We start from the raw sequence: 25,563 nt of genomic DNA, 5'->3' as shown, positions 1-25,563 counted from the left end.
CCGTGGGTGCCGGGCCTTACGTACCATGAGAGTGAAGTTTATAATAAGCTCACCCAGGACAGCTTCAGGATTGCAGAGTTTAAGAAACTAAGGTCCTAATGGATTAGGTGGCTTTTTCAGGTCATCCACCTTCTTAGCAGCAAAAAACCTGGAACTTCCCCAGGGGCTTACCTCTGTTATTCCACTTCCTAACATGTCAGTGAAAACTGGAAAGTTGGGATAAAAAAACGTCAACAGGAGCGTGACTGTTGCGTATGTCTCGTCCTATGCCACATCCAATAAAATGACCAGCTTATGGTAAAAATCATAACCTCCAAACACATTAAAATCAATTCCTCAGGCATCGTAGCCTCCTGTGTTCACCAGTCAACCTATAAGTAATGTTTTAAAGTACTCGGTATGTCAACCCGGGAGTATTTTGCTTCTGTTATACTTTTGTCATATATACTCTGAATTTATTTTAACCCACTTCCATGCTCATTGTAAAGTGAACATCATCCATTGAAGTATATATCGCTTTTTTAAAAAAGGTTGTAAAAAAACCTACTAGAAAAAAATCAAAGGATTTACTTCTCAACTCTCGAGTTACCGGCTGTCATTCGGTAGCAGGAGCATCACTGTACTCTGAAGCACAATACTCGTCAAAGGTCAAAAACCAGACCGTTCCAAGGGCAGCACAAGTCTATGACGACAGAGCGTATTTCAAGTTCTGGCAGAAGGTGAAAGTCCCACTTTGCCAGTGAAACCTTCAAATCTCATACGACTGCTACATTCCGGGCCAGCTGCCGCCTCTGGTTCACTGGTCACTACAACCAACCACTGGCTGTGATTTCTTCGAGACACCAAGTGACTATAAATCTATTTGTATTTCCCCCGTGAGAAAGGGCACAGTTAAAAAAACAGAAATGAGATTTTCTTTTCATGCTAATTTTCTAAGTGAAATTGAAAAGTAAATTTATCACTGCAAACTGAACATAGTACTTAATTCCTTGAGACAGTTTAATAAGCTAATAACTGCCAAAATCATGATAGTTATTTTCTTGGTGTAGTTATTGCTCCAAGACACAGTGCTGAAAATGGAAAAAAGAAGATTATTTGATTAGACAGCATGTTTATTTCATTCTGTATACCCATCCAGTGTTTATTTTAACAAGTAAACACTGTTACTGGGATTCCTGAATGACATTACCAAGAGTAACAGAAATAAAGAATACTGGCTTTCACTTCGTGAGTATCTGCTACTATCTGAATGCATCATGCAGATTAAAAAAAAAACTGAGGCAAATCTAGGTAATGAGTCAGGCATGTGCTGGGTGAGTGATTTGCAAAGAGGAGTTGTCCGTGTTGATCCGCACATTTCCGATTCTGTGCCTTGCTGCCTGAAAGCTGGTTGCTGTCCAAGGTGGTGCCTTCTGGAGTCTTCTCTGGCAGCCCATCTGCTGGCTGCTGGAACTTCCCTCAAGCACAGGGGCAGGTGTCACTGCCAGCTGAGCTTCTGCACGTCCACAAGGGAGTTTTCGGGTTTCCCTGGCTTATACTTGCCCCTTTCGGGTTACTGCCCATAGGAGGTCATCACTGAAGTGTGACCCGGCATGGTGTCAGAGAGTCGCAGTACCAGCATGGCTGCAATCAGTGTGCATGTTCAGGGCAACTCCCTCCGATGAAGAGTGACTGAGAGCTGATGAGCAAGAAACGGCACAGGTACCTGGGTCCATTCCATACCAACATGCGGCAAAATGTTTACCATCAGCAACACGTTAACGGCCTTCCAATGTATGATTTGGTATAAAGGATTTTTTAAACTGCCACTGAGGGATAGAGTCACAAAACCTCAATGACAGCCTTCAGCTTTTCACGGCTACTGAAACTCCGGCCATGTTGGGGACTTCGCTGGCAGAGGCTAATCTGTGATTTAGATGTCACTCTGCTCGGACGAGGCGGAGCTTTGAGCCGAGCTTTGACACCTCGTTCAAGATCAGCAGGACGACCTACCTCTCCTTCCACGCAGTGTTTGCTCCTGCCTCAAACGCGTGCCCTCCCACACTCCCTTGCTTTTCTTTGGTCGAGCATCTGCCACCCTGTCTTGGAAATCCGGCTTCAAACCCAGCCCCTCTTCCTTCGTAGCTCAGCCTCCACCTCCTACCAGAGGTCGTTCACGTGGCCCTGTGGACTCGTCATGCTGCCTGCGTCTGCGCCTCGTCTCCACGCCGACCGCAAAACACACTGGGGCAGAAACTCCTTTCTGTCATGCGTGACCCTGACCACCAAGAACGTGCTGTTAAACCAGGCAACTTACTGTTTTGAGTTTTGAAGCCTTGCTGTGGAGTGTTTCCCAACTTTCTCGATATGAATACTGCCACCGTGGCTGACACTGAGCGACCAACATGCAGCCTCTGAAGGTGCAGTCAGGAAGAAACGGCAACCTGACTCCTGGGAGCCCGTTCGAGCCCCAGGCCGGGCAGCACACCTGCTGCCTTCCTGAATAGCAAGCGCCCCTCCGTAGAAGCCCACCTGAGACCTTTCTTGTAAGCTTTGAAAATGCCTTTAATTCTGTCTCATTTAAGGCATGTCCAGCAGTACAGTGAATTCCACGAGGAAAGATATTCTGCCTGCCTGTCTTCTTTACTGCTGTGTCAAAGTGGCTAGGTCTGTGCCCTGCATCAGCATCCAGAAATCGTTTGCCAAATGAACACATTGTCAATATTTTTAAATACAACAACGTAGTCCAGAAGAATCCAGTAGAAGCTGTGATATGCCTCCCATGGTAAAATAATTGTCACCTACACACAGAGAAACAGGACTGTCAAGTTATAAGGCCCCTCCTATATTATCAGATGCAATCCTGTCATCTTATTTAAAAGGAGAAAAAAGATCCACAGAAGTTCATTGGCAAGTGAACTGACATAGTATCTTGGTGGCAGAGTGAGCCCAAAACCCAGGTGCCCCGGTTCCTGGTCCCCATCTCCACTTAGCAGATGACCGTGCTGCCCCTGGGTCAGCACCCACTTGAGGCAATGACCTGTTGAGAAGCTGCTAGCCTTGTGAAAATCAAATTTTCTTCATTGGCTTTCCACATTAATATCTAATGTCCAACTACATTTGATAAGATACCTACTACAAGAAAAGTGAAGCTAATTTCAAGAATATCAGTGACAAAAGAAAGACTGTTGAGAATATAAGACAGAAAGCTGTACTTGAACAAGAATTAAATAAAAAAATATTTAAAAAAAGAAAGACTGTAATTGTGAGGGATATGTCATATGAACTACTTCTCTACATGGCATCATGGGAGCTGGGACTCACCCGAACTCTGCATTCGTACCATCCTTAAATCTGGAATCATCTAAGAACTTCATTTTCTCTGATACTATCCCCTTCATCTGATCATTAGTACAGAGGTCGTGTAAAATCAGACCTTACGTTGATTCCAGAAGTGATTGCCAACATCTTTCCACAATCCAGACATGTAAGATTGCAAACTGTAAAAATGGCCAAGAATCTGTCAATGCCTTTATAAGACTTTCATAATGACATACACATATGTGTGTGTGTACGTACATGTTTATGTGTGTGTACATAAATTATTAGGTTAATTAGAGAAAAGAAAAATCTTTTTTCATTATTATCATTTTAAAATCCACATACAATAAATGTGCAAAAGAATTATACCTCCTCAAAGATAACTCAAAACATTACTCCCTCCATTTCTAGAGCAAAAGTGTATATTCAAAGATAATTGCAGCAGGTTAAGTTCATTACCCAATATTCCCCTAACACCTAAGGCAGGTTTCTGATTTCTTTTTCGGTGTGATCTTATTACTGCCTAATTATCCATATTGTTTTTCTTCCTCTTTGTTAAACTGAAATTCACTGAAGCCATTTAACCTTTCACTTAGAATCATTAAATACCCCCCCTCCTTCACCGATCACTGGTCTCCGTCTTTATTAAATAACTCCCCTCCTTGATTTATTACAAATCTTTTTGGCCAACTTTGGATCCATTCTGTTAATAAATTCTTTACCTTCTTTCAGCTCAATTAACACACTGTCCCTGACACCCAAGCTTCCCCAGTATTTCTTCAAGCTCCTCTGGCTCTTCGAAGACCCTCCAGGGGAATGATGGATTTTCAATAAACCTGCAATACTTCAATAAATCTTACTTAATTCTGCAGTGAGATTAGGTGAGACCTACTACTCTTGCTGAACCGCTTCCTGCCGTGATGTCGCCGTGCTCTAGAATGACCCTCCAGCGACGCACACGCAGATCTCCGTGACGTAGCTCACAACCTCTGAACACGGAACACACCCTGACCCAGTGACCCCGCCGGCAGCCAAATCCAGCGGCAACAGCGGCCCCGTGTCAGCAGTGTCGCCATCCAAGTGGTTTTTAATAAAGTGGCACCTGTGCTCCTGGTGCCTTCAGTAAATAGGAAGGTGACCTCTGAACCGGAGTCGACCTGTCACTGTGTTATGCAAGGAGTAGCCTTTTATGACATGGGACAGTGTGGAAAAAACAATTACCCAGGGGCAGGGGGCAGGGGCAGTGTTCCTGTCCCCTCCCTAGAAGGAAATGCTTTCCTGGACTCCAAAGCACTGACAGGCAGCGTTTGGCGGCTGTCACCTCAACCCCATTCCCGTCCTGATCAGCCACAGACACCTTTCCCAATGACAGCCACCTCCACTCCCCAAACACTGCCTTGCGTGAGCGGGAGACACAGAAAACTGGGAGGGTGAGCGATGACCTTGGGTCCAATAAGCTTACGTGGAAGTTCAGTTTGGAGACTGCCCCGCCCCCCCGCCATTTCTGGGGCCTGAACCATGGAGCTCGGTGGAACCTAGTGCTGTCATCCTGAGAATGAGGGGGCAGAGCGGTCACCCATGGGAAAGAGATCTTACGTTGGCCAAAGAGGGGACACAACCAGAACAAGATTATCCACTAGTCTCAAAAGCTCGACTCCAAGAACGAATTATAAGGAGTAAGGAAAGGTAACATTGCTATAGCTTACTTATTTTGAGTCACTTTAGACAAAGGTTTTGCTCTTGTCCCCCTGTAAAACACCAACTTTTAATTTCTCAATTTTCAGTAATTTCAACAAAAGACCATCTTAATAAGCATATAACTCATTCGATGCCTTTGAGCAAAATAAGCCCCAGCGTTCAGTGTCCTCCATTCTAAAATTCCCGCCTAATGGGCCACCAGGATCAGCCTTCTTTCAAAATTTCCAGACCAGCTCTGATGCTAGCTTTAAAGGATACAACACTTTTTTCTGATTTTCTGAGGGACTGATTCTGATGTCCAGCTCCCTAAATATTCCTTCTCCATCTCTAAAGATACTTGTATGCAATTGTTTAATGGAAGAGGCCTCAGAGGTCAACTAGTCTATTCTTATTTTGCAAATGCCAAAACTGACCCAGGGAGTAATTAAGACAACCCGGCAAGGCCACACAGCCAATCAGCAAGCGACGCGGCAGAAAGTAGGGTCTCCCAGAGCCTTGTCCTGGGCTCAAGCACCAAGGACTTGCCGGGCAGAGGATCCATGTTATGTAAAAGAAAGTAAGTTTTTGTTAATTGGTCCAGAAGTTACATATAATCAGTGTTTTCAAATGTCTGATAAGACTCTTTTGTAAAAGTTCATTTCCTTATACATTTTCAGATAGTGATAGAACTGTTTGCATTTAACACCACCACTTCTGGTCACTACTCCAACAAATTAACACAAACAGAAGGGTTTGCAGTAACTCGTATGTAGTGACTCACCGCTCAACACTGCTCTCTAGGACAGAATCAGGAAGGCCAACTGGGAGCTCTGCTGAGGGTCTCAGATGGCCAAGATCAAGGTGTCAGCTGGTCCGGGCCCTCCTCTGGATATGAGGAGAGTTCATGTCCTGGCTGATGAGGTTGTTGCCAAGATTCAGTTCTGTGTGGTTAGAGGACTGAGGTCTGTATCTCTATGCTGGCCTTTGGTCAGCAGTCGTTCTGAGTTTCTAGAACACAGGTGGCAAACACAAGGCCCACGGGCCAAATCCAGGCCCGCACCTTGCTTCTACCTGGAGACAGCACCGACTCCTTGCCCCTGGTTGAGTAGTAGTTACATGTATACAGTGATAAAATTACATATGGTCCTTTGAAGGCAACTTTGAGGCTGCCGTGGCCCCCAGTGAAAATGGGTTTGACACCCCTGGTCTAGAGGCAGTCTGCTTCACTCTGCTCCTGACCATGACCCTCCCAACCAACCCTCACCTCTGACTCCTGCAGCACCTCCCCCACTCCACCCCTGCCTCTGCTTTTAAAGGCTGCTGTGATTACATTGGGCCCACCTGGATAAGCCAGGCTACCTGCCCCATTTTAAGGTCAACAGAAGTCAATCTTACAACCTTCACTACACCTGCAAAGTCCTTTCAGCCACCTGGCTTATTTGTAGACGTGATGACACATCCTGTCCATTGTCCAGGCGAGCAGGGCCTTGGGGACCACAATTCTGCCTACTAAGCTTAGCACCAATTTTATTTAAGGAAACGTGACTGTTTTTTAACAGATCACATTGCGCAAACATAAGAACTTACAATAATATACCTGTCACCCCTCACATTGTAAATCTATTTCTAGGAACGGCTCAGGTTAGTGCTGTGTAAGTCCAGGGCCTGCCCCGGCCCCAGGCTAGCTTCCCAGGGCTGTGACAGGTGGTGGCCACACACGAACCTGCACTCAGATCCCCCCCACACCAAAACTTAAGGCTGAATGCTCTGTAGCTGCCTTCTTGAAATTCATACCTCTTTCTCGTAAAGGAAATCAGCAGGACAATGCAGGGCGTGCCAGGGCTGGCTTGCAGGAAAGAAGTCCTCTCCCCTTCTGGGGGAAGCAGTTCCCACGGGCACAATACTCCAGGTGAGGGCTCTTTCCCTTTAGCACTTGTGTCCCGTCTCCCCCTCATTGAAAACTCAGCTCTGTTTTTGCTTCTTTGAAGGTAATACATCTTCTCTTCCTCCTAAAGTTTCTCTCCCCGGGTGTTCCTCGGTTTGACTAGAAGTGCCCTAACTGAGGTTCCTCCTGTGTTTGTCCTGANCAAAACTTAAGGCTGAATGCTCTGTAGCTGCCTTCTTGAAATTCATACCTCTTTCTCAAAAAGGAAATCAGCAAGACAATGCAGGGTGTGCCAGGGCTGGCTTGCAGGAAAGAGGTCCTCTCCCCTTCTCGGGGGAAGCAGTTCCGACTGGCACAATACTCCAGGTGAGGGCTCTTTCCCTTTAGCACTTGTGTCCCGTCTCCCCCTCATTGAAAACTCAGCTCTGTTTTTGCTTCGTTGAAGGTAATACATCTTCTCTTCCTCCTAAAGTTTCTCTCCCCGGGTGTTCCTCGGTTTGACTAGAAGTGCCCTAACTGAGGTTCCTCCTGTGTTTGTCCTGAGGGGGTTTGTAGCCCTTCTCACACCTGTAGCTGGTTGCCATGTTTCCTGAGTTCAGAAAAAAATTCTTGGCCTTTACGCAGACACGGCCCCCCCCACCCCACTCCCCAGTCACTCTCTCCTCTTCCTCTGTGACCCCAGCAACGTGAGGTCAGACCTTTTCCCCACATCCTAAGTGTCTGCTACACTATTCACTGCATGTCCCATCCTTTTGTCTCTCCACACTCCGGTCCCGCACCCTAAACGACCTATCGCCAGGCTGCGCAGCCTCTCCACAGCTGGGTCTGATCAGCAGTTAAACTCGCCTGCCCAGTCCCTCCCTCCAGTTGCATTAGTTTTCATTGCAGGCCTTTTTTCAGTTCTCTTCCTAGAATCCGATTCTCTGATGCAATGATCCATCTTTTCGTCAATTACTTTAACTGTTAATTATAATTATTTTATAGTCCATGTCAGGTCATCCTAATAGCTAGATCACTATGTGATTCTTTCTGTTATTCCTTGTTTTGTTTGGCTCTTCTCTTGGTCCTGCCTTCGGACGTGCGTGGTGTCTTTTTATTGATTGCCAGGTGTTGAGTACAGAATTGATAGACTCTGCATGGAGCCTCTTGCTTCTGGCAATGCCAGTCAAAGTAAAGGCAGACTGCCTTAAAATCAGGGCTGACTTTATACGAAGCTGCACTTCAGTGTTTGGAAGTTGTGGTCTATTTCTAGGTTTCCCTAACTCCTGGGCTACGGCCCTGCAGGGGTCCCAGTGAAACGTCACCGCCTCCCTGAATTCTGCCTGGTGGCCGACCCCCTAGCACTGAGAAACTACCAGAAGTTCCGCTCAGTGCCTCACACCGGAGCCGCTGCCTGGCTTCCCTGCCTCCCGTCCTGGGCTGCCTACAACTCGACAGATAAGCCAGGGTTCCAATCGGCCCTGACTGTGGGCCCACCCCCATGTGCTTCTCTTCCCTCCGGGACGTTTGCCCCACCCCCCATCCCACCCCACCCCCACCCGGCAGTGCCAGGTGCCTGCAGGCCTCTGGTGGGTGCAGCATTCTCGTTCTCCTCAGCGTGGCCTCGGTTGAAAACAGCCCAGTCCAGCGAAGCTGAAAGTGGAAGTCAGACTGGCTGATCCCTGGGGCCTCCCCCTATGTGTGAATCTGGGTCTCGCTGGTTCTAAGCGTGTGTTCAAGGGAGGCTGGAAAACAGACGTGAGACGCTGCATTTCTGGGTTGCATTTCCTGCTCTGAAAGTCAACTATTTATCTGTTAGAATTATTATGTGAACTTAGACTCGAAAAGCGTTTCCTCAACAGCCTGATGGGACTCTCTACACAAAGTAGGTAATGGGTGTCTGGGACCTCCTTCTTCGTGTGTACTTTCTTGCACTTAAAATCAAGTGTTCTCAGAAGCCGAGCTTTTTCACAGAAAAACAAAAACAGTGAGAAACATGAATACACCCTATTTCATAGGATGTTGCCTCTACAACTTTGTCCTTCGAGAACTCTGAGTCACCACCTCTCAAAGAATGTAAGAGTTATGAAATGGGATGAGCTGTGGATACCTCCTCTAGTTAAGTTACCGTAAAATGTCACCACTTCACAATGGAAATTTATGATCACTGAAACATTTCTAAATGCAGCTTTTCTCTAAAGTTAAAAAAAAAATGTTTTATTGCATAATTAAATGTGCAAAGTTTTGAAGGACTGTTTATTCTAGTAAAGAAAGCAAACTTCTGGGAGAAAAAAAAAGGAAAGCAAGCTAATTAAAGATAACCTTCAGGGCAGCATCGTTGTGTATGTCCATGAATAGCAGTTACAAAGCCAGTTAAGCTGTGTCAAATAACAGCAATCATACTTATTCTATCTCATTTTCTTTTCAAGTATCCTCTGTAAGTCTACTTAGGAAGGAATACAGATTACTCTCATAATTTAAAGTCCCAAAATCTAAATCTCTCTTCAAAATCAACTGTGATCCAGACACCATGCTCCAACACTTCTACAATTAATTTCTTAAATACCCAAAAATAAAATCAGCTACTTCACCATGCCCATAGAGCTTTTTTTTTACAGTCATTGTCTTTGCAAAGTTCTGTTCCTGAAATGCATAATACTAACTACAACCTCAGAAAAACATCTGGCTATCAACAAAAGAAAGTTAGGGATCAATACAGGTAGAACAGATAAGTATACACAATGATCTTCTCCCAGCTCAACAGAAAACTAACCAGCTTTTAATGTAATTATGGGTCATTATTCAGTTATTCCTGCTGCAGGCACTTGTTTCAAAACACACTTTCGGTTTCTAGCAGGTTCCAATCAAGTCCCCTCGGTGGCGCGAAGGCCCTGCGAAGATTTACAAGAACTCAAGACACCGAGGAACTGGTCCCCGTCGTTTTTGTTCAAAGGCGCCTTTCTGTTTCATCCCCTCCCTGGCTTAGAGCTTCATCACCCTGTGCTTGTGGTCACTGTGAGAGATGCAGCCGTCACAGGGACCGGCTGTCTGTAGGCAGCAAGAACTTAGCGTACCCCAAACCAGCTGTCAGTGTTGTAGGCACACTATGTGCTTACGACAAAGCATTATTGCTATTGATGAAGGGTTCCTTTCAGGACCCACTGCTTCAGAAACTTCATTACAGAAAGAGGAAGATGTAGAGACGCTGGGGCCGAGATGATGTCTATGTGGAGAATGAGTAAGTGTCCTTGGGTGACCCATTGCCACTGTCCACAGAGATGTTACCGCGTGACGGACTTGGTGGGAGGCGCTCGGCCCTCAGCGATAGCATTCACCAGCTGCAAGTCCTTGAAAAAGTCACTGCACCTCTCGGCAGCCCAGGGCTCTCATGTATAAAAAGGAGCATCAGTGGTATCCACTTTATTGGATTTCTTAATGCATAAAAGGGAATCCAGAAGCATTAGCCCAGTGATTAGAAAATAATAAGGAGTTAATAAATAAAAGCTGCTCTCTGTTTCCTGTGTGTCTTGTTCCCTTTATCTGGGATGTGATCACCCCAACACTCTCACTGGCACAGAGTGCTGACCTATTGTGGGGGTCTGCCTTGTACCGTACAGCCACCATGGTGTGGTCCCGCCCGGACGGGAGGGTCACACCTCAGGCCACGTTAGACGCACTCCAGGAGTACAGCAGAGGACGGCGGGAGAAAGTTCAGACACAGAACTGTCCAACAGACACGCCTGGGGGTTGCGTGCAATTTCGAATTTTCTACTGGCCACATCACAAAGGAAAAAGAAATGGGTGAAATTAACTTCAATGACATACTTGACTGATATATCCATAATGTAATCATTTTTAAAAAGTGGCTTGAAACCTATATAATTTTACAAAATAATGTCACCCCAATAAATTCAATAAAATTTTAAAAAGACAAGGAGAGAAAAGAAAACACGTGTCAGAAGCCTCATTGCAAGTGCTCAGCAGCCACACGTGTGCCTACAGTACCAGATGGAACAAGTTCACAGTCAGACAGACCTGAGTTCAGACTCTTGCTCTATTTCCTTGCCATCTACTGCTAACTCTCAGTTTCAGTGGGTTAAAAGTAACAATTCCAGATATTGCTACGTGAATTAGATAGAAATCATGGAGCTTTTAGCACGAGGCCTGCTCTGCAGTGGTGCTTATGAATGAGAATTACCCCACCCTCCCCTCTCACGAACTTGGAGAACACTGTCTCCATGCCACAGGAGCTGTGACCTACCCTCGGCTCCCTCTCTCTCTGCCATACGCCACAGCCACCCCCCCCCCACCTGCACAGCTCTCCTCCTTGACTCCCAACAGCTGTAAACTTGACTGTGTAGACTTGCAGAAGCCATGGACCCTCTCAGATGTGACCCAAGTATGTGGTCCCAAGAAACTAAAAATGCCTGTACCTGAGAATTTCCCTCTCTCTGGCCCTGTCCCCTCCCCCATTGTCACCACCCACTGCAGCTGACTCAGCAAGCACTGGCAACAGCAATGCTTCTCCATCGGAAGGTAGACTTGAAAATTAAACAGATCAGGCTCACTCTGCAGAGTCACTGGCCAGGACCTTTCAAAAGCGTCAAGGTCAAAGGGACAAAGAACAACCAAGGATCTGGTCTAGAAAAGGGACATTACTGGGAACAGTGGTGAAACTCAAATAAGGTCCACGGACTAGTTAACAGGATGGCATCAACGTCAGTTCCCTGGCTTCAGTGACTGTCCTGCGGTTGTGCGTAAGAGTAGTGTTAGCGGGTACCAGGCGAACCGGAGTCTGGGCACCCGAGAGACACCGAAAGACTGCAGCTGACGGCGAGGTGCAAGACAGGTGAAATCTACTGAGAGTAAAACTTCGATAGTCTCCCCCTCCCCCCAGAACGCACAAATGTGAGAGAATGACTGTGCTACTTAACGGGGAAAGCCTTTCCCAGTGTTCACGTATATCCCATCACCACAGTGTTTTACTTCAAACGTCTTACCATTTTATTTGTCAATTATTCTCCCAATGAAACTTCAAAAAACATTAGGGGGGACATATGGAAACTCTCTATACTGTTTTTATAACTTCTCCTCAAGTCTAATATTTCACAATAAAAAGTCAATGCAATTTTAAATGTGATTATTTGACACTGTCTCAGTAGACCGTTCATTGATACATTGTTGGAACACAGCGCCACCTACACTGAGTGGGCGGCAGTGCGGCCATGACACAGGCTAATAGAAAGTCAATTCCAAGGTGCAGAGAATCCACCGTAATCACCACTATTGGTTTGCAAATCCACCAAGACAGTACGATGTCACCTACATAGTAATAGTGACATCAAATCCACTAAGACAGTATGATGTCACCTACATACTTAGCAATACTGAGCACTTGAGAACCGACAATTTTCTCCGTAACAGTCTTGCTACTACAATAAGTAAACGTACCTTTTCATGTAGCATTACTGAATAATAGGCTGAAACAATAGGTCCCTGACGTCAACTTTTTACAGAAAGAAGGTGACAGGAAAAGATAAGGAAGAGGGGCAAAGAAGCTCGTTGCAGCCCGCACCCCCGCCCCCACCCAGACAGCCCACTGTAAGAAACAGCAGCGGTCAGTGAGTTCTGAAGAAAACCCCTGAGACGTAAGTGGGTGCTTCTGCTCCAGCTTTTGTTTCTGCAGCTCAGGATGAATCAGGCTCATAGGCAATTGGTAAATGCAGAAAGGGTTTCCGTATGAGGCAGAGGCCGCGCTGGTTCACATGGGATTTCTTTTCCCCACAGCATTAATGTTCTCTTTCATTCATAACAGCACCCGAAGTCTAAGTACGCTCGCAGAGTAAGCCAGGAAGGAATCTGCACTATGCATTGAACCCTCCCCTCAGAAGTGCTTATTGCAAGGCGAACATTGATCTTAAAGTATATATTATAGATGTACCTGTACACATTTATATACATGCACACACACATATACACAAAGTAACACATGGCAATGAGCAGAGCAAGCATCTCTAGTATTAGGACACTTTGCACAGAGCTTGCTACTTTCCTCTCCTCGCAATTTCTCCAGGTAGTGCCCCTCTTGCTCTGCATACATAAGCAGCCTCTACCCTTGCGTCTATCGCCTTCCACCAAGCCACCTTTACCATTTTTGTTTTAAATAAAATCCTACATTGACTGCAGTGTTTTCTTATTAGAAAGTTCATGTCTTTTAAAGTGCTAGCATTTTTTTATTATTATTTTTTATTTTTTTTATTTAACTCTTGTTCAAGTACAGTTTTCTTTCTTGTATTCCCAGCCCTGCCCTCCCCCAGTGCTCCCCACCTCCCTCCCATCTCTGCCCCCCACCTTAGTTATTGTCCATGTGTCCTTTATACTTGTCCATGTGAGTCCTTCCCCTTTTCCCCTGTGATTCTCTCCCCTCTCCCCTCTAGACCCTGTCAGCACGTTCTGTGTTTCAGTGTCTTTGGTTACATTTTGCTTGCTTGTTTGTTTTGTTGTTTAGATTCCTGTTAAAGGTGATATCATATGGTATTTGTCTTTCACTGCCTGGCTTATTTCGCTCAGCATAATGCTTTCCAGTTCCATCCATGATGTTGCAAAGGGTAGGAGCTCCTTCTTCCTTTCTGCAGCATAGAATTTCATTGTGTAAGTGTACCATAGTTTTTTGATCCAGTCATTGACCGATGGGCATTTAGGTTGCTTCCAACTCTTGGCTATTGTAAATTGTGCTGCTATGAACATCGGGGTACATAGGTTCTTCTGGATTGGTGTTAAAGTGCTAGCATTTTTAACGAAGTTGTTATTCTTTTCATTACTATTCCAGTTACGAAGCTGCATAAGCCCTGCTGATTTAAGTATGAATATGCACATTGGAAAGTGTTTGAGAAATGAGTGTGTAATATAGTAGAAATGCTCTACCTCCATGTTCTGGGCAGAGTATGCAAAATGCTGTTCCAGGACTATTTAAAATACAAATTGTCATAATATCTTGTTTCCAAAGATGAATTATGTATCAGTGAAATGTGTGCTTATCACTGATTTGCATTTTATACATTTTATATTTAGCAATAAATTCAAATGTTAGTCATGCATTTCTGGATGAGTCATACATTTCTTAAACAGGATATCCCAATGCAATGTGAACAATTATTGTCTAAGTTAAGACCAGATTGATGCATTTTGTAAGAAAAGCAAATATTCAGTGTTTTATGTGCATTAAACACATATTGTGAGCATTCATCAAGCCAACATCATTTTTTTCAAATGAGGCAGACTATAAACTACATAAAAATATAAAGATGTGTCTAGAAAGCATTTTTGCTCATAAGAGTAAAAATGCACTTTAAACAGTATCTTTTATAGTATGACATCATACTGAAGGAGAATTTAGAATGACTCCTTATTTCTCAGAGGAAGCAACAATTAATACTTAACTGTTTGCTGTTAAATAATACAATGCCCATCGGTAAGCATTCTTCCACATGGTAGCTCCTGCTACCAACGAGCATCGTGAGAGAAAACTTGTCCTCTGTACGAGACAGACAAAGCACATGACAAACTCACTAGAAACACACTTCAAAGGGGCTGTAATGTACCCTCTCAACATCAATTTGAATGTGCCCTTTTTGAAATGCATGTATATAATAAGTAAAAGTGGTATATTTATTATATTATAAATATAATAGATAACTATAATTAATGTTCACATAAAAGAGCATTGCTTTCTCTCCTTGTCTTCTAAGTACCATATAAGAAGCTAGGGTACTTGTATGGACCATGCAACCCTGAATTTCAAGGAGCTTTTCCCCCCCAATTACCTGTTCACACTCACTAGCTGAGAGACAGCATGTTTCTAATGGAAACAACAATGCACAGTTGTCTGTGTATAGTGTGACCTCTTTCACTCGGTGGGCACCACCTCCATCGCCAACTAAGTGAGGATGTACCCTTGTCAAACCAAAGATGAAAGAATAACGAGCACACGACAGGCTAATCCAGGGTGGAAGGGGACGCTACGGAGGTTGCAAGAGCAGCCCAGTGATACCAACTGGAAGTACCCTCTGAAGAGCAGGCTAACAGCACAAAAAGTGCTCCCAAGCATGAGGGGCATTTCATCCACCACACAAAACTCCACTCCGATGTATTTATTCCATTAGTTACTAAGCATATTAGTTCGCAGATTGTCAGAGGAAGACTGGTTCAGCAGGCTGGACAGAGGCACACTTAAAAGACACCTGTTTCCACAAAGCACCTGTGAAAGGTAAGTGTAAACAAGGAGATGATGGTTTGCTTCCAGCAAACAATTGCATGTACCATACAACAAGAAACAGTCATTCCCATTCAAGAATCAGAAACATAAATTGGAAGATTCCCCCAAATGATAGGATTTTTACTATTGTCAAAATACACAGCAAGAACGACTCAGTTAACTGCTATCCCAGTGTACCAACTGGAATAACAGGGAATCACATGAAAACATTTTAGAAGGGGCTGAAACCAGAAGAAACAAGGCAAGTTCTGCTGCAGTCCTCTCAGTGTGAATTTACTTTGAAAACAAACAAACAGAAAAATCTCAAATCTAACCATGGGAGCACGTGCTCGGACTAGGCATTATATCATTGTGTCAATTATACACACTTTGACAGTCCCTTTCTGCATTAAGACTGGAATGAAATGCACGTTGCAGACCAGCTTTCCTACTTTTACAGAGCAACAGCGCCACCTCTGGTCTCACACGAACATCTCCAGTGGAGCAGCCTTCCAAACTCTGTCCATTAAAGTACTGATAGATATGTCACCGAATTGATGTCACCACATTTCACAGCATATTTGTCATACTCTAGAAATATTTTGTGCCTTCACAGAACAATAAAACATGAGAATAAAAGATTGCTTCCAAGATGCAAAATTTTGAAATCATCGAAACTAAAACCAAATACATGTATTTTTTAATCATCAGTATAACTTCCAATCGACATTTCATTAACCACTTTTTGCCAAATCCAAGTAGGTCAATCAACAGATACATTTTAAATATAAAAGAAAAACTCTTTTTTATAGCATCGTTGCACTTCAAAATTGATTTTTGAAAACACATTTGATTTTCAATGTACCTACAATTTAGTCATTGACAATATGGCATTAGCAGCAGATTACCAGTTAAACCACGTCCTTATAATTTATGTGCAAATACAGTATGTTTCTGGTCTACTTACACCAACGACACAATGTCACCACGCTGGACTTCAAAATTCCTCACTTTCCAGTGGTTCAAAAGTACCACGTCGGATGACTGGCTCCCTCCGGGATTCAAAGAGGGCTGAAACACAGGGAGAAAGGGACATGTCTCTCATTTGTGTTTTCCAGTCTTCATGGTGCCTTGCGCGTCATCGCTCTGTGCGGAGCAATAAAATATCTCTAACATAGTCACTTTCGATAAATTGCTGCTCTAAAGTAACAGCAAACAATGAGTTTTCAAAAGGGCTCATCGGGATTCTGCACAGCGAACCAGGGGAGAAATACGTGCCCAATACTGACTGGGAAGGAGAACGTGCCAGGTATTTGACTCTCTCCTAAACTCAAGTCACGAGGTGTGGACAGCTTTAAGAAGGATTCAAGAGACATGAGGAGAAATCGAATCGACCCTCCCAACAGAAGGTCCAAAGAGGAGCTAATCCCACAACAGCACATGGCATTGTTCCGTGGAAAAAAGAGCCATCTCAACCCAACCGGGAAACACCACGGGAAACGGTGAAATGAGCAGAAGAAACACACGGTGGGACAGCATGGAAAACTTGGGGACGCCCCATGTTGTCCACTCTTCCCGAGAAAGCGGGCAGCAAGGGCCCTGGTCTCAGGGTAAGGTGGCTGATAAGTGGCCGTCGCCCTGGGATCCGACAAGCCTTGACGTGCCAAGGGCGGGCAGGGTGGGAACGGAGAAACATTCTGTGCCCCGAGGCACCTGATGGTCAGGGGCCATCAGGCATAAAGCTCTGAGTGAGGAAGCGTGATGCCTACAACCTGAGTCCATACGGGGTGCAGCGAAAGTGAATGGATGCACGACAACCCTGAGTAGGGGAGGTGGGACAGAGGACACAGGAAGGCAAGGTGGCCTTTTCACCATGGACGCTGTGGGGTCCCTTAGAGTGTCATAAGGGGAACATCTGTGTCTGTGGGGGGGAAGGGGCCAAACCACAGGGCATGTCTAACTCTCCCTGGCACCGGGGGGTGGTGGCAGGAGAGGACATGACCTTGTCCAGTGCTCGGCTGGACCCTGGAGCCCAAGTGGCCAGCTCTTTCTTGAAAGATTCCTGGAACTATCCGTAGATTTTCTACAAAGAAGATGGACAATAGTGCAGATGTTTCATGCTGGGGCCATTACCATCACCTTGTATTTGATGCCCCGGCTTTCTGGGCCCAAAACCTCCCAGGTGTCCTTGTAGACTTCAACCACTCCCACGGGTCCCCGAGTCCTTCATTGAGTGATGAGACCTCAACACAGAGGCAAATATTCCTGCCTGAAATGTTTCCCACTCGTTCCCCCTTCCTACCTTCAAAAACATGGAACCCCATGGGGGATGCTCAGAAGCATTCTTTCCTAACACGCTCCTCTCTCCTCTCCCCTCTCCGTTCCCATCCTCAGACTCCAGTGGGCAGCCAACCCTCCCAAGCTCCCCGTGGAACCCATTGCTATTTGCCCACAGCACATCCAAACATGCCTCACCATCACTGCCTTGCCTCTCTCTCCAAACACCTACGAGAATATTGAGAACAAACTGTTTCTTATGTGTGTTCTTGACACCTGATCACTGAAGATGGTTAATAGTGCTCACTGGGAAGAATCAAAAAATAATTCATGAAATTCTTGAAGATTCCCCACATTAACACGCCAACGACAGAGATCAGCTTCCACGCCAGCACCCAAATTAACTTCTGTGTCACCTTCCTTAGTTAACAGGAGACCACTCACCTGGTCCCCCTTCTAGAAGACTCCTGTGTCACGCTCCATTTCTACCTTTCTTTGAGTCTCTCACCATCAGACTTGCCCTCTGCTCAGAAGGCCTTTGACAGCAACTTCTCTGAGAATCCTTAAAACACAACCATCACCAAGTGCAATTTCCTTGCAAAAATCAGGACATTACATCCTGATGCTCCAGCGCAGGGACGGAAGCACCAAATCCTGACCCTCGGATCCATCTGTCCTTTACAGAATGACTCACCTAATCTACCTGTCTGATACCAACTGTTGGAGCCAAAAGGTAATGCATTATGAGCAAAAGATGTGTTCAAAGATGAACCCCAGAAGGGAGCGTGTCAGATTTCAAACAGCAAGAGATTAGAATCACAAGTCAGCACCGGGAAGGCCACATTTGACTTTACACAGGAAACAGTAGGAGCTTTCTTTGACCTCCTCTCCACAGATTCAGTGAATCCTTCCCCCACCCGTGCCCTCTTCCCAGTGCACGTCAGCTTCAGGGATGGTTCCTGAAACTCTGCAACAGGCAGCTGCCTACACACGACTCCTTCACTCAACCGAGAGCTTCTCAAATGCAGAAATCACGTCTTAGCCATATTTGCACACCCAGGAGAGGGGTTGGGTAGGAGTATTTCTATAAAGTTCAAAACATGAACGGTTTTCAAAAAGCATATTTAAACCACGGGGTTTGTAAGCAACGCACATTATCTAAACAATAGCCACATCTCTTTCACTGGAAACACATTCAAGATAAGTCTAGTAAGAAAGCTTTTGTTTTGCATCAAGTTAGGCAATTTAAGGATTAGGAGTAACGTGGAGCGGTGCCTTATTTTTTTTCCATAATGACATCAAGCTGATCACAACAGAATAATACATTTATTTCTTTACTGTTCATTCACGAATATGAAGAGAGGGATGTGACTCACACTTATCATAAAGGAACTTTCCTGACCTGGAAAACTACTTAACAGCACTATAAAAACTGCCGATCCTCGTACTTCAATTAAGCAATATAAATTTAAAAAAAAAAAAAAAACACTATTTCCCAAGTTTTCCAAAACGATTTTTGAGAAGAAAAAGAATGCACCAACTTCAAAACAAAACACTTATAGGAAACATTTAAGGAAACGTAACATGGGCACTGCTGTTCTAGAAAAACCTGCGTTCTGAGTAACTGCTGTTCTGAGTAACCTGCGTCACTGCTCAGAAGCGGCCCACAGCCTGCTTCCCCTGCGGAGACAGCAGAGCACACTCCAGACAGAACAAGCAGTCTGTGCACATCAGAGAAGCGATGAACATGAAATCCACATCGAATCTCGTAACCCTCGGGACCCCAATGGAAGCACAGAGTGCGTGTTTTCTGGTCGTGCTGTCGGCACTCTCAATCCTAGGTTCCGAGGGACTCCATCAAAACTGTAACCAGCTTAGAATAATGAAGTCTGGGGAAGTTATAAACCTCAGAGAATATTTAATCTAGAAGTTTCCAGCTACATTTCAAAATGTGTGACTGTGTTGATTGTCGCTGCTAGCACTCGAGGAGAGTCCCAGCGGTAAGTGGAAAAACACTGAAAAATCACTGGAATAAGCGATGGACAACAAAAGCCGGCCCACGGCTGCCCTGCTCATCTTTTCTGCGTGACCTGCACCCTCTCCATCTATTCCGCGGCCTCTGCCAGGGAGACCTCAGGTTCAGCATCAACCTCAGGGGTCTTTAGGGCAGCCTTGCTCTAGAGATTAAAAAAAAAAAGAAACGCTGTTCTCATCTTGGCTCCATTTCCTTACTTACTAGCCAGAGGACCTTAAACTTTTTAACCTTTCCAAGCCTCATTTCCATGTTGGCCCCATGGGGTAGGCTGACCACCGAGTCCCGGGGGTGGCCATGAGAATTACAGGAGGAGACCCACGGAGGCTTGAGACATAGTCCTCACGTGACACAGGGTCAACAGTCAGAGCAAGACGCGATGCGGGTGCAGGGACAGTGGGAAGCCAGCTCACATAATTGTTCTTCCAGAGAAATGTAGCTCTTACCTTCTGCCCTGGACGCTTGTCACTTTAAACACTGAACCGAAAGTCTCTGGGCTCTAATTCTACCCCTCGTTTCTAAACTCTTGGGGCGTCTTCATTTCTTTTAGGCAAATAAAGTAATAAAATATTTTATTTTGGATCTCAATTGTTCTGCCTCTAGGATTTAAGTGCCACAAACACTTGATTGTGCACAACTGTGTAGTTGTATCTTCTATAAAAACATCATGCCCAGTATATTCTGAATCTTCATTTTAAAATATGCACACACACATATAAAATGATATACACTAAAATCTAACTTCTTAGCTGTAGCTGACATAATAATTTTCCTTTATTTACTTTTTTTGAAAAAAATTAAGTTTATCCATAAAAGGGAGGTTATTGTGTGTTTTGCTCTGACCTAAGCACTAGGTTGCTCACTCTAAAAAAGGCAATGTAAGTCAGAAGGTTTCAGCAGATATGAATAAATTATGGTAAAGTTAGAAATAGCAGGCATCACACCTGCTTTTGAAACAGTGCAAGACAGAAGTTGGCTTTTGTGCATCCCTGATCAAAGACTCTGCCGAAGGAATTTCAAAGCTCTTACAAACAAATATTAACGTCAAGGTACCCTACATTCTCAGGTTGTGTCTGCGCTGAAAGCGTACAGCAGTTTCGGGGGAATCTGTGTCATGGCTTGGGAAAGTGACACTCCCCTAGAGAGTGAAACAGAGACATAATAAATTTTTTGCCTTGTAAGAGTTAGTCCAGCCACCAATCAGTAAATGATATTATTCTAGTTTCTATTTTTCCTATAAATATCTTATTAATTTTTCTCATATTTTTAATTAAAAAAACAGTTCACAGCCTGCAATTGGCTATGTACAGTCCTCTCACTCACAAAGCCTGGTTTCCACCTCACTTCTTTGGGAGCGATAGAGGCTTTCAACTACCTCATACATACAGAGCACCACCCACCAGGCTAGAAATACTCCAAATTGTTTAATAAATGCCATGCTTTTTAATGAGATGCTTCCAAGCTGCCACGAGGAACCAAGATTCGACCTCAAACTTCCTTTGAAAAGTTATAGTATTAGAAAAATGATTAGGGATGTTGAGTAACTGTTAGTTTAAAAGTAAGAGGAAAAAAACTGAAAGAGTAGTATTTGTTTCACAGTTTTGACCATTGCAGTGCTGGCCAGGAAGCATGAACTACAGTTAAAATAAATTTATATTCTACTGATAGAATCACCATTATTAGATGCCACACTCTGGAAAGACTATGGATAAAGTGGGGTCTAAAGTACCATCACCCCCCCTTGCTGTTCGGGGCCCCACTGTTTGCCTACCACCTGGAGCCCTTGAACTTGTCTCACTGGGTACACATGATCCAAGGGCTCCAGCTGCACCCAAGGCCCCACAGGCTGTGGCTAGACCTGGAGGAGCATCCCTCCCAGGTAAAGGGCACTTGTTACCCTGAGCCCTTAATGCTTGACCCCTTATAATGAGCGTCCAGCTGATACAAAAATTATTCAAACTTTTGACCAGCAGGCCCCTCACGTGGTTGGGTGATTAAAACCCACAGTCACATACATGCCCATTACACTTGAGTGCTAAAAGGAGGAAACTCAAGTCACAAAGCCTCTCAGGACATTTATACGCATTAAGTCCCAGTTCCATCTGGCACGTCATTAATAAGCACAGAATAATGGCCCCCTCACACCTGCTCCAGCTCCCACAGACTCCCCACAGGAGCACCTGGTCATTTGCTCAAGTTCCCATTAGGACCCCATCTTCCCAGAGTCACCTTAGTGCTTTGTCCTAGACAGGTCACGCCGCCCAGCCAGTTAGTCCCGGCAGCCCCTGCCTGCTCACACGTGAGTCTTTAGGCAGGCCCCACACGGGCTGGAACAGAGACCAATTCTTCACACACCCAACCTAAAGGACATTGGAGGAAAAGTATGCCTTCACTAAGGGTGCGAGGCTGTAAGACCTCGTGTGACACTGTAAGGAGCCAACTGACAATTTCAATACTCTGCCCCAAGCCAGAGCTCTGGGTTCACCAGGTCCATCCTGTATATTCCAAGATCCTGCAGGTGATGGTTTTTAAAACTGCTTCAGTACCATCAAGCGTGGGCCACCATTGCTCCAGTTTCCAACAGCAGCTCTCTCACCCCGCTTTCAGCTTCCATTCACAGTCACTGGTCATTTGTCCAGTCTTTGCCAGTAGTCCCTTTACCAGTTTTCCAGCCCCGACTGCCACCTGGTTCCAAGGCCAGTGACACATTCTGAAGGATTCTGTCAGGATAGCGCCCCAGTAATAATGGCACTTTTTATTTCAGTCACCGATTACTTCATGACAAACTGCCCCAAAACTGTGCCTTAACAGAGCAACCATTTATTTGCCCATAAGCTTGCAATTTGGACTCTGTTCCTCAGGGCAGGTCCCCTGCTGGTTTCTCCTGAGGTCCCTCATGTGGCTTCAATCCTCTGGGGTCATGTAGGGCTTCTGTGGAAAGTCCAAGAGGACCCTGCTCACTGACAGGCACTGACGGGGGGCTTTGGGGCTGGGATGTTCCACTTTCCCCCTGCAGTGGCCCCTCCAACAGGAGATCCAGGGTTTCCTTGCATGTTCCTATTGCACAAGGGTTTACCAAGTTTCTACCGGAGTAACAGGTATGATGCTGCACGGGCTGAAAAGCAAGCCAGGTGGCCAGAGTCAGTGTGGGAGGAAACCACAGCAATCAGTGAGGGAGCTGCGACTCACCAGGAAGCCAGGGCTGATAACTCCCCCACACCCCCCATCCTAAGGGCACAGGCCCATCTCTCTGCTGACACTCTCTGTGCTTCCCATTGGCCATTTTAAAAACCACAGAAACACCTGGCTACATAGGTCAGTTGATTAGAGCATTGTCCAGATACACAAAGGTTGTGGGTTTGATTCCCGGTCATGGCACATACAAGACTCAAATCAATGAATGCATAAATAAGTGAAAAAACAGATTGATTTTTTATTCTCTCTCCTTCTCTCCCACCTAAAAATAAGTAAGTAAATTTTTAAATGTTTAATTTTAAAACTACAGAAATAAAAGATGGTTATATTGCCAAAAAGTGGGGAGGGGAGATAGATAATTAGATGGCCAAAAACTGAACTAAACAAACAAAAAATATTAAAAGATAACGCTCTTAATCTACAAAGTGCAGAACATGCATTTAAAAATCGAAGAAATAAAAACAAAGTTTATAAACCAAAATAAGAATGTAAAGTATTATAAATTATGCCATTGGCATAAGAGATTATAAACAATAAAATAAGCTAAAATTAGCACAGACATGTGACAAATGACTTAATAGACAAAGGATGGGGAATAAAAACTATATTTTTAAAAGGTATTAAGAGTTAGAATTCAAAAGCTTCATTAAAACACCAAGGCCCTGTGACTGGTGTGAGTCAGTGGATTGAACACTGGCCTGCAAACCAAAGGGTGGCTGGTTCAATTCCCAGTCAGAGCACATGCCTGGGTTGTGGGCCAGGTCCCCAGTAGTGCTTGTGCAAGAGGCAACAGCACGTTGATGTTTCTCTCCCTCTTGCTCTCTCCCTCTTTCTCTCTCCCTTCTCCTCTAGAGAAAATAAAATAAATAAAATCTTAAAACAAAAACACCACGGTAATCAGGATTTCTCATGTAAAACGCTTCCACGTCTGATAAATCCCTGAACAACTGCCCTTTCCCCAGAGTTGGGGCTCTCGGTCCAGGAACAGGCTGTCAAAGGTGAGCATCTGCAGAGCTTGCATAATGCAGATTCCCAGGTCCTGGCCACAATTGATTCCATAGACTTGGACCAGGGCTCAGGAACCTGTAGGAACGAGGCCCGAGGACCACACTGGCCCCAGAGGGCTTTCTCGGACCACGGCCCTTGTCCTCTGTGCGGTCCTGAGTGCTGGTGGCCTCAACACCAAGCCTGCACTAAAGATTCCAGATTGAAAGCCAACCTGCCCCAGTCCTTCCATCACAGGGCCCTCGGCCTTTCCAGCCTCCCTCCCACAATGAAGCAGCATTTTTCAAACTACAGGTGACGACCTCTGCGGAGACCCAGAGTCACTTTAATGGCCTGAGACCAGAATAGAAAGTAGCAGAGGGCACTGCACATAATGCTGGGGACTAGGGTGGAGGCATTGTCACAGGGAACCTTTGTTTCGGTCGTGCACCTGGGAGTGCCCGTGTCATGCGTGGGCAGGGAGGCTGAAAAACCTCTGCTCTGAACACGGGGGTGGATTCATCAAGGAGCCGGAAGGTTTTTGGGTGAAGAGTACAGAAACACCCTCAGAGTCAGAGAGAGAAATTTTAATGATGGTAATTTCATTTTATCATGTTTCTGCGGGGTTTAATTATGTAGGCACTTTGATGCTTCCGAGAATGAATTTCGGATGCATTTATTCAGCACCCCTGTGAACGGCTAGGTGAGAGGTTAACAGGCCCTTTCTTGCAGAAGCTCACAAGCGGAGTCCGCACGAACCCCTGAAATGACGATGAGAGGACGTGTCATCGGGCGCAAAATGTACAGTACTGAAGGATTTCAATAAGTAAATGGAGGGGTCAGGGAGAGCCGTGTGAAGGAAACAGGGCTCGAGTTTAGCCCGAAGGGAGCGGAGGAGGAGGCAGAAAGGAGAGGAAAAGGGTCCTGCGTCTAGGGCCACAGCCTGACCAACCGCACGTGGAAAGGCGCGCAGGGGCTCGGTGTGCCTCCCCGTGAGCGCACCCGCTGCACCCCGCCCTGCAGAGCCCAGGTGCTTTCTGTTCTGTAGACTCTCCACCCCCTGGGGCCTTGCCGTAGGCCAGCAGACAGGAGAGAACAGAGCATGGGCAACAGAGAAGGCTTTAAGGAGCCAGGCCTGGAAGTGCCACCTTGCTTGTTGTCCTTTTAACACTAGCCAGAACACAGTCACGCGTGACCGAGAGGGCCCAGGACCCAAACAGAGCACCTGCACTTGTCACCAGCCCCCCCACCTGCTCTGACAGCGCGGGGCCCAACACGAAGCACAAAGAGAGGAAGACTCTGAAAGGGGGGATGAAAAAGGAGCAGAGGCAGGGACCTAAGATTTGAGAAAAGACATGGTGGAGGGTCTCCTAGGTCTTCTGTTTGCTTCCCATACGCCCGGGGTGGATGCAGAGGGCAGAAAGCCTGCAGCCAGGGGCCACGGAGAGGCAGGACAAGAAATCCTGGAGAAAAGTCTGCTCTCTAGCCCAAGGCCCACGGGAAGTACAGCCAACCCCAGGGGGGGAAGGGGCCCAGCACCCTGATTCCAGTGGGCAGATTGGGGAGGGGGAACCCCACCACCCCTGACAGCAGCAGTGAGATGGGCCTGTGACCTTCCATCCCCTGACCCAGCCACAGGGAGGCAGCATGAGGGTGCTAGTCGCCACACGCTCCCCCACCCCAGGGGTAAGTTAGCTGTTTACTCTTTAATGTTAAACATAAATGTACCCTATAACTTAGCAACTCCACACCTAGGGATCTGCCTAAGAGAAGCACGTGTCCACACAGAGGTCTGTACACCTCTGTCCCCGGCACCTCACTCAGTGACGGATGTGTGGGAAGAGCCTCGCTGGTCCCCAGCTGCTGAGCAGGCAGAGAAACCAAATGGGATGCGCCCACACACGGGGTCCCATTCAGCAGTGAAAAGAAGTGACTTCCTGATGACAGATGGTATGACGTGGGGACCCTCAGAACACATTC

General features: G+C 45.7%; 1 protein-coding gene across 2 annotated transcripts in view; it reads right to left on the bottom strand.

Annotated features, from left to right (window-relative positions):
* The window catches only part of IMMP2L (inner mitochondrial membrane peptidase subunit 2), a 643,351-nt gene that overhangs the window by 576,484 nt on the left and 41,304 nt on the right, over positions 1-25,563 (bottom strand). For both annotated transcript variants that reach the window (XM_037041124.1, XM_037041125.1), the window contains exon 4: positions 16,063-16,166. In XM_037041124.1, the coding sequence (XP_036897019.1) occupies positions 16,063-16,166 (104 nt within the window). The remainder of the gene's footprint in view (positions 1-16,062; positions 16,167-25,563) is intronic.

This window comes from Sturnira hondurensis, unplaced genomic scaffold (genome assembly GCF_014824575.4).
Source record: "Sturnira hondurensis isolate 20B ecotype Veracruz unplaced genomic scaffold, ASM1482457v3 Scaffold0002840, whole genome shotgun sequence".
NCBI classification, from domain to species: Eukaryota; Metazoa; Chordata; class Mammalia; order Chiroptera; family Phyllostomidae; genus Sturnira; species Sturnira hondurensis.
The sequence above is the reverse complement of the archived record's forward strand: the minus strand, read 5'-3'. Positions and strand labels throughout refer to the sequence as shown.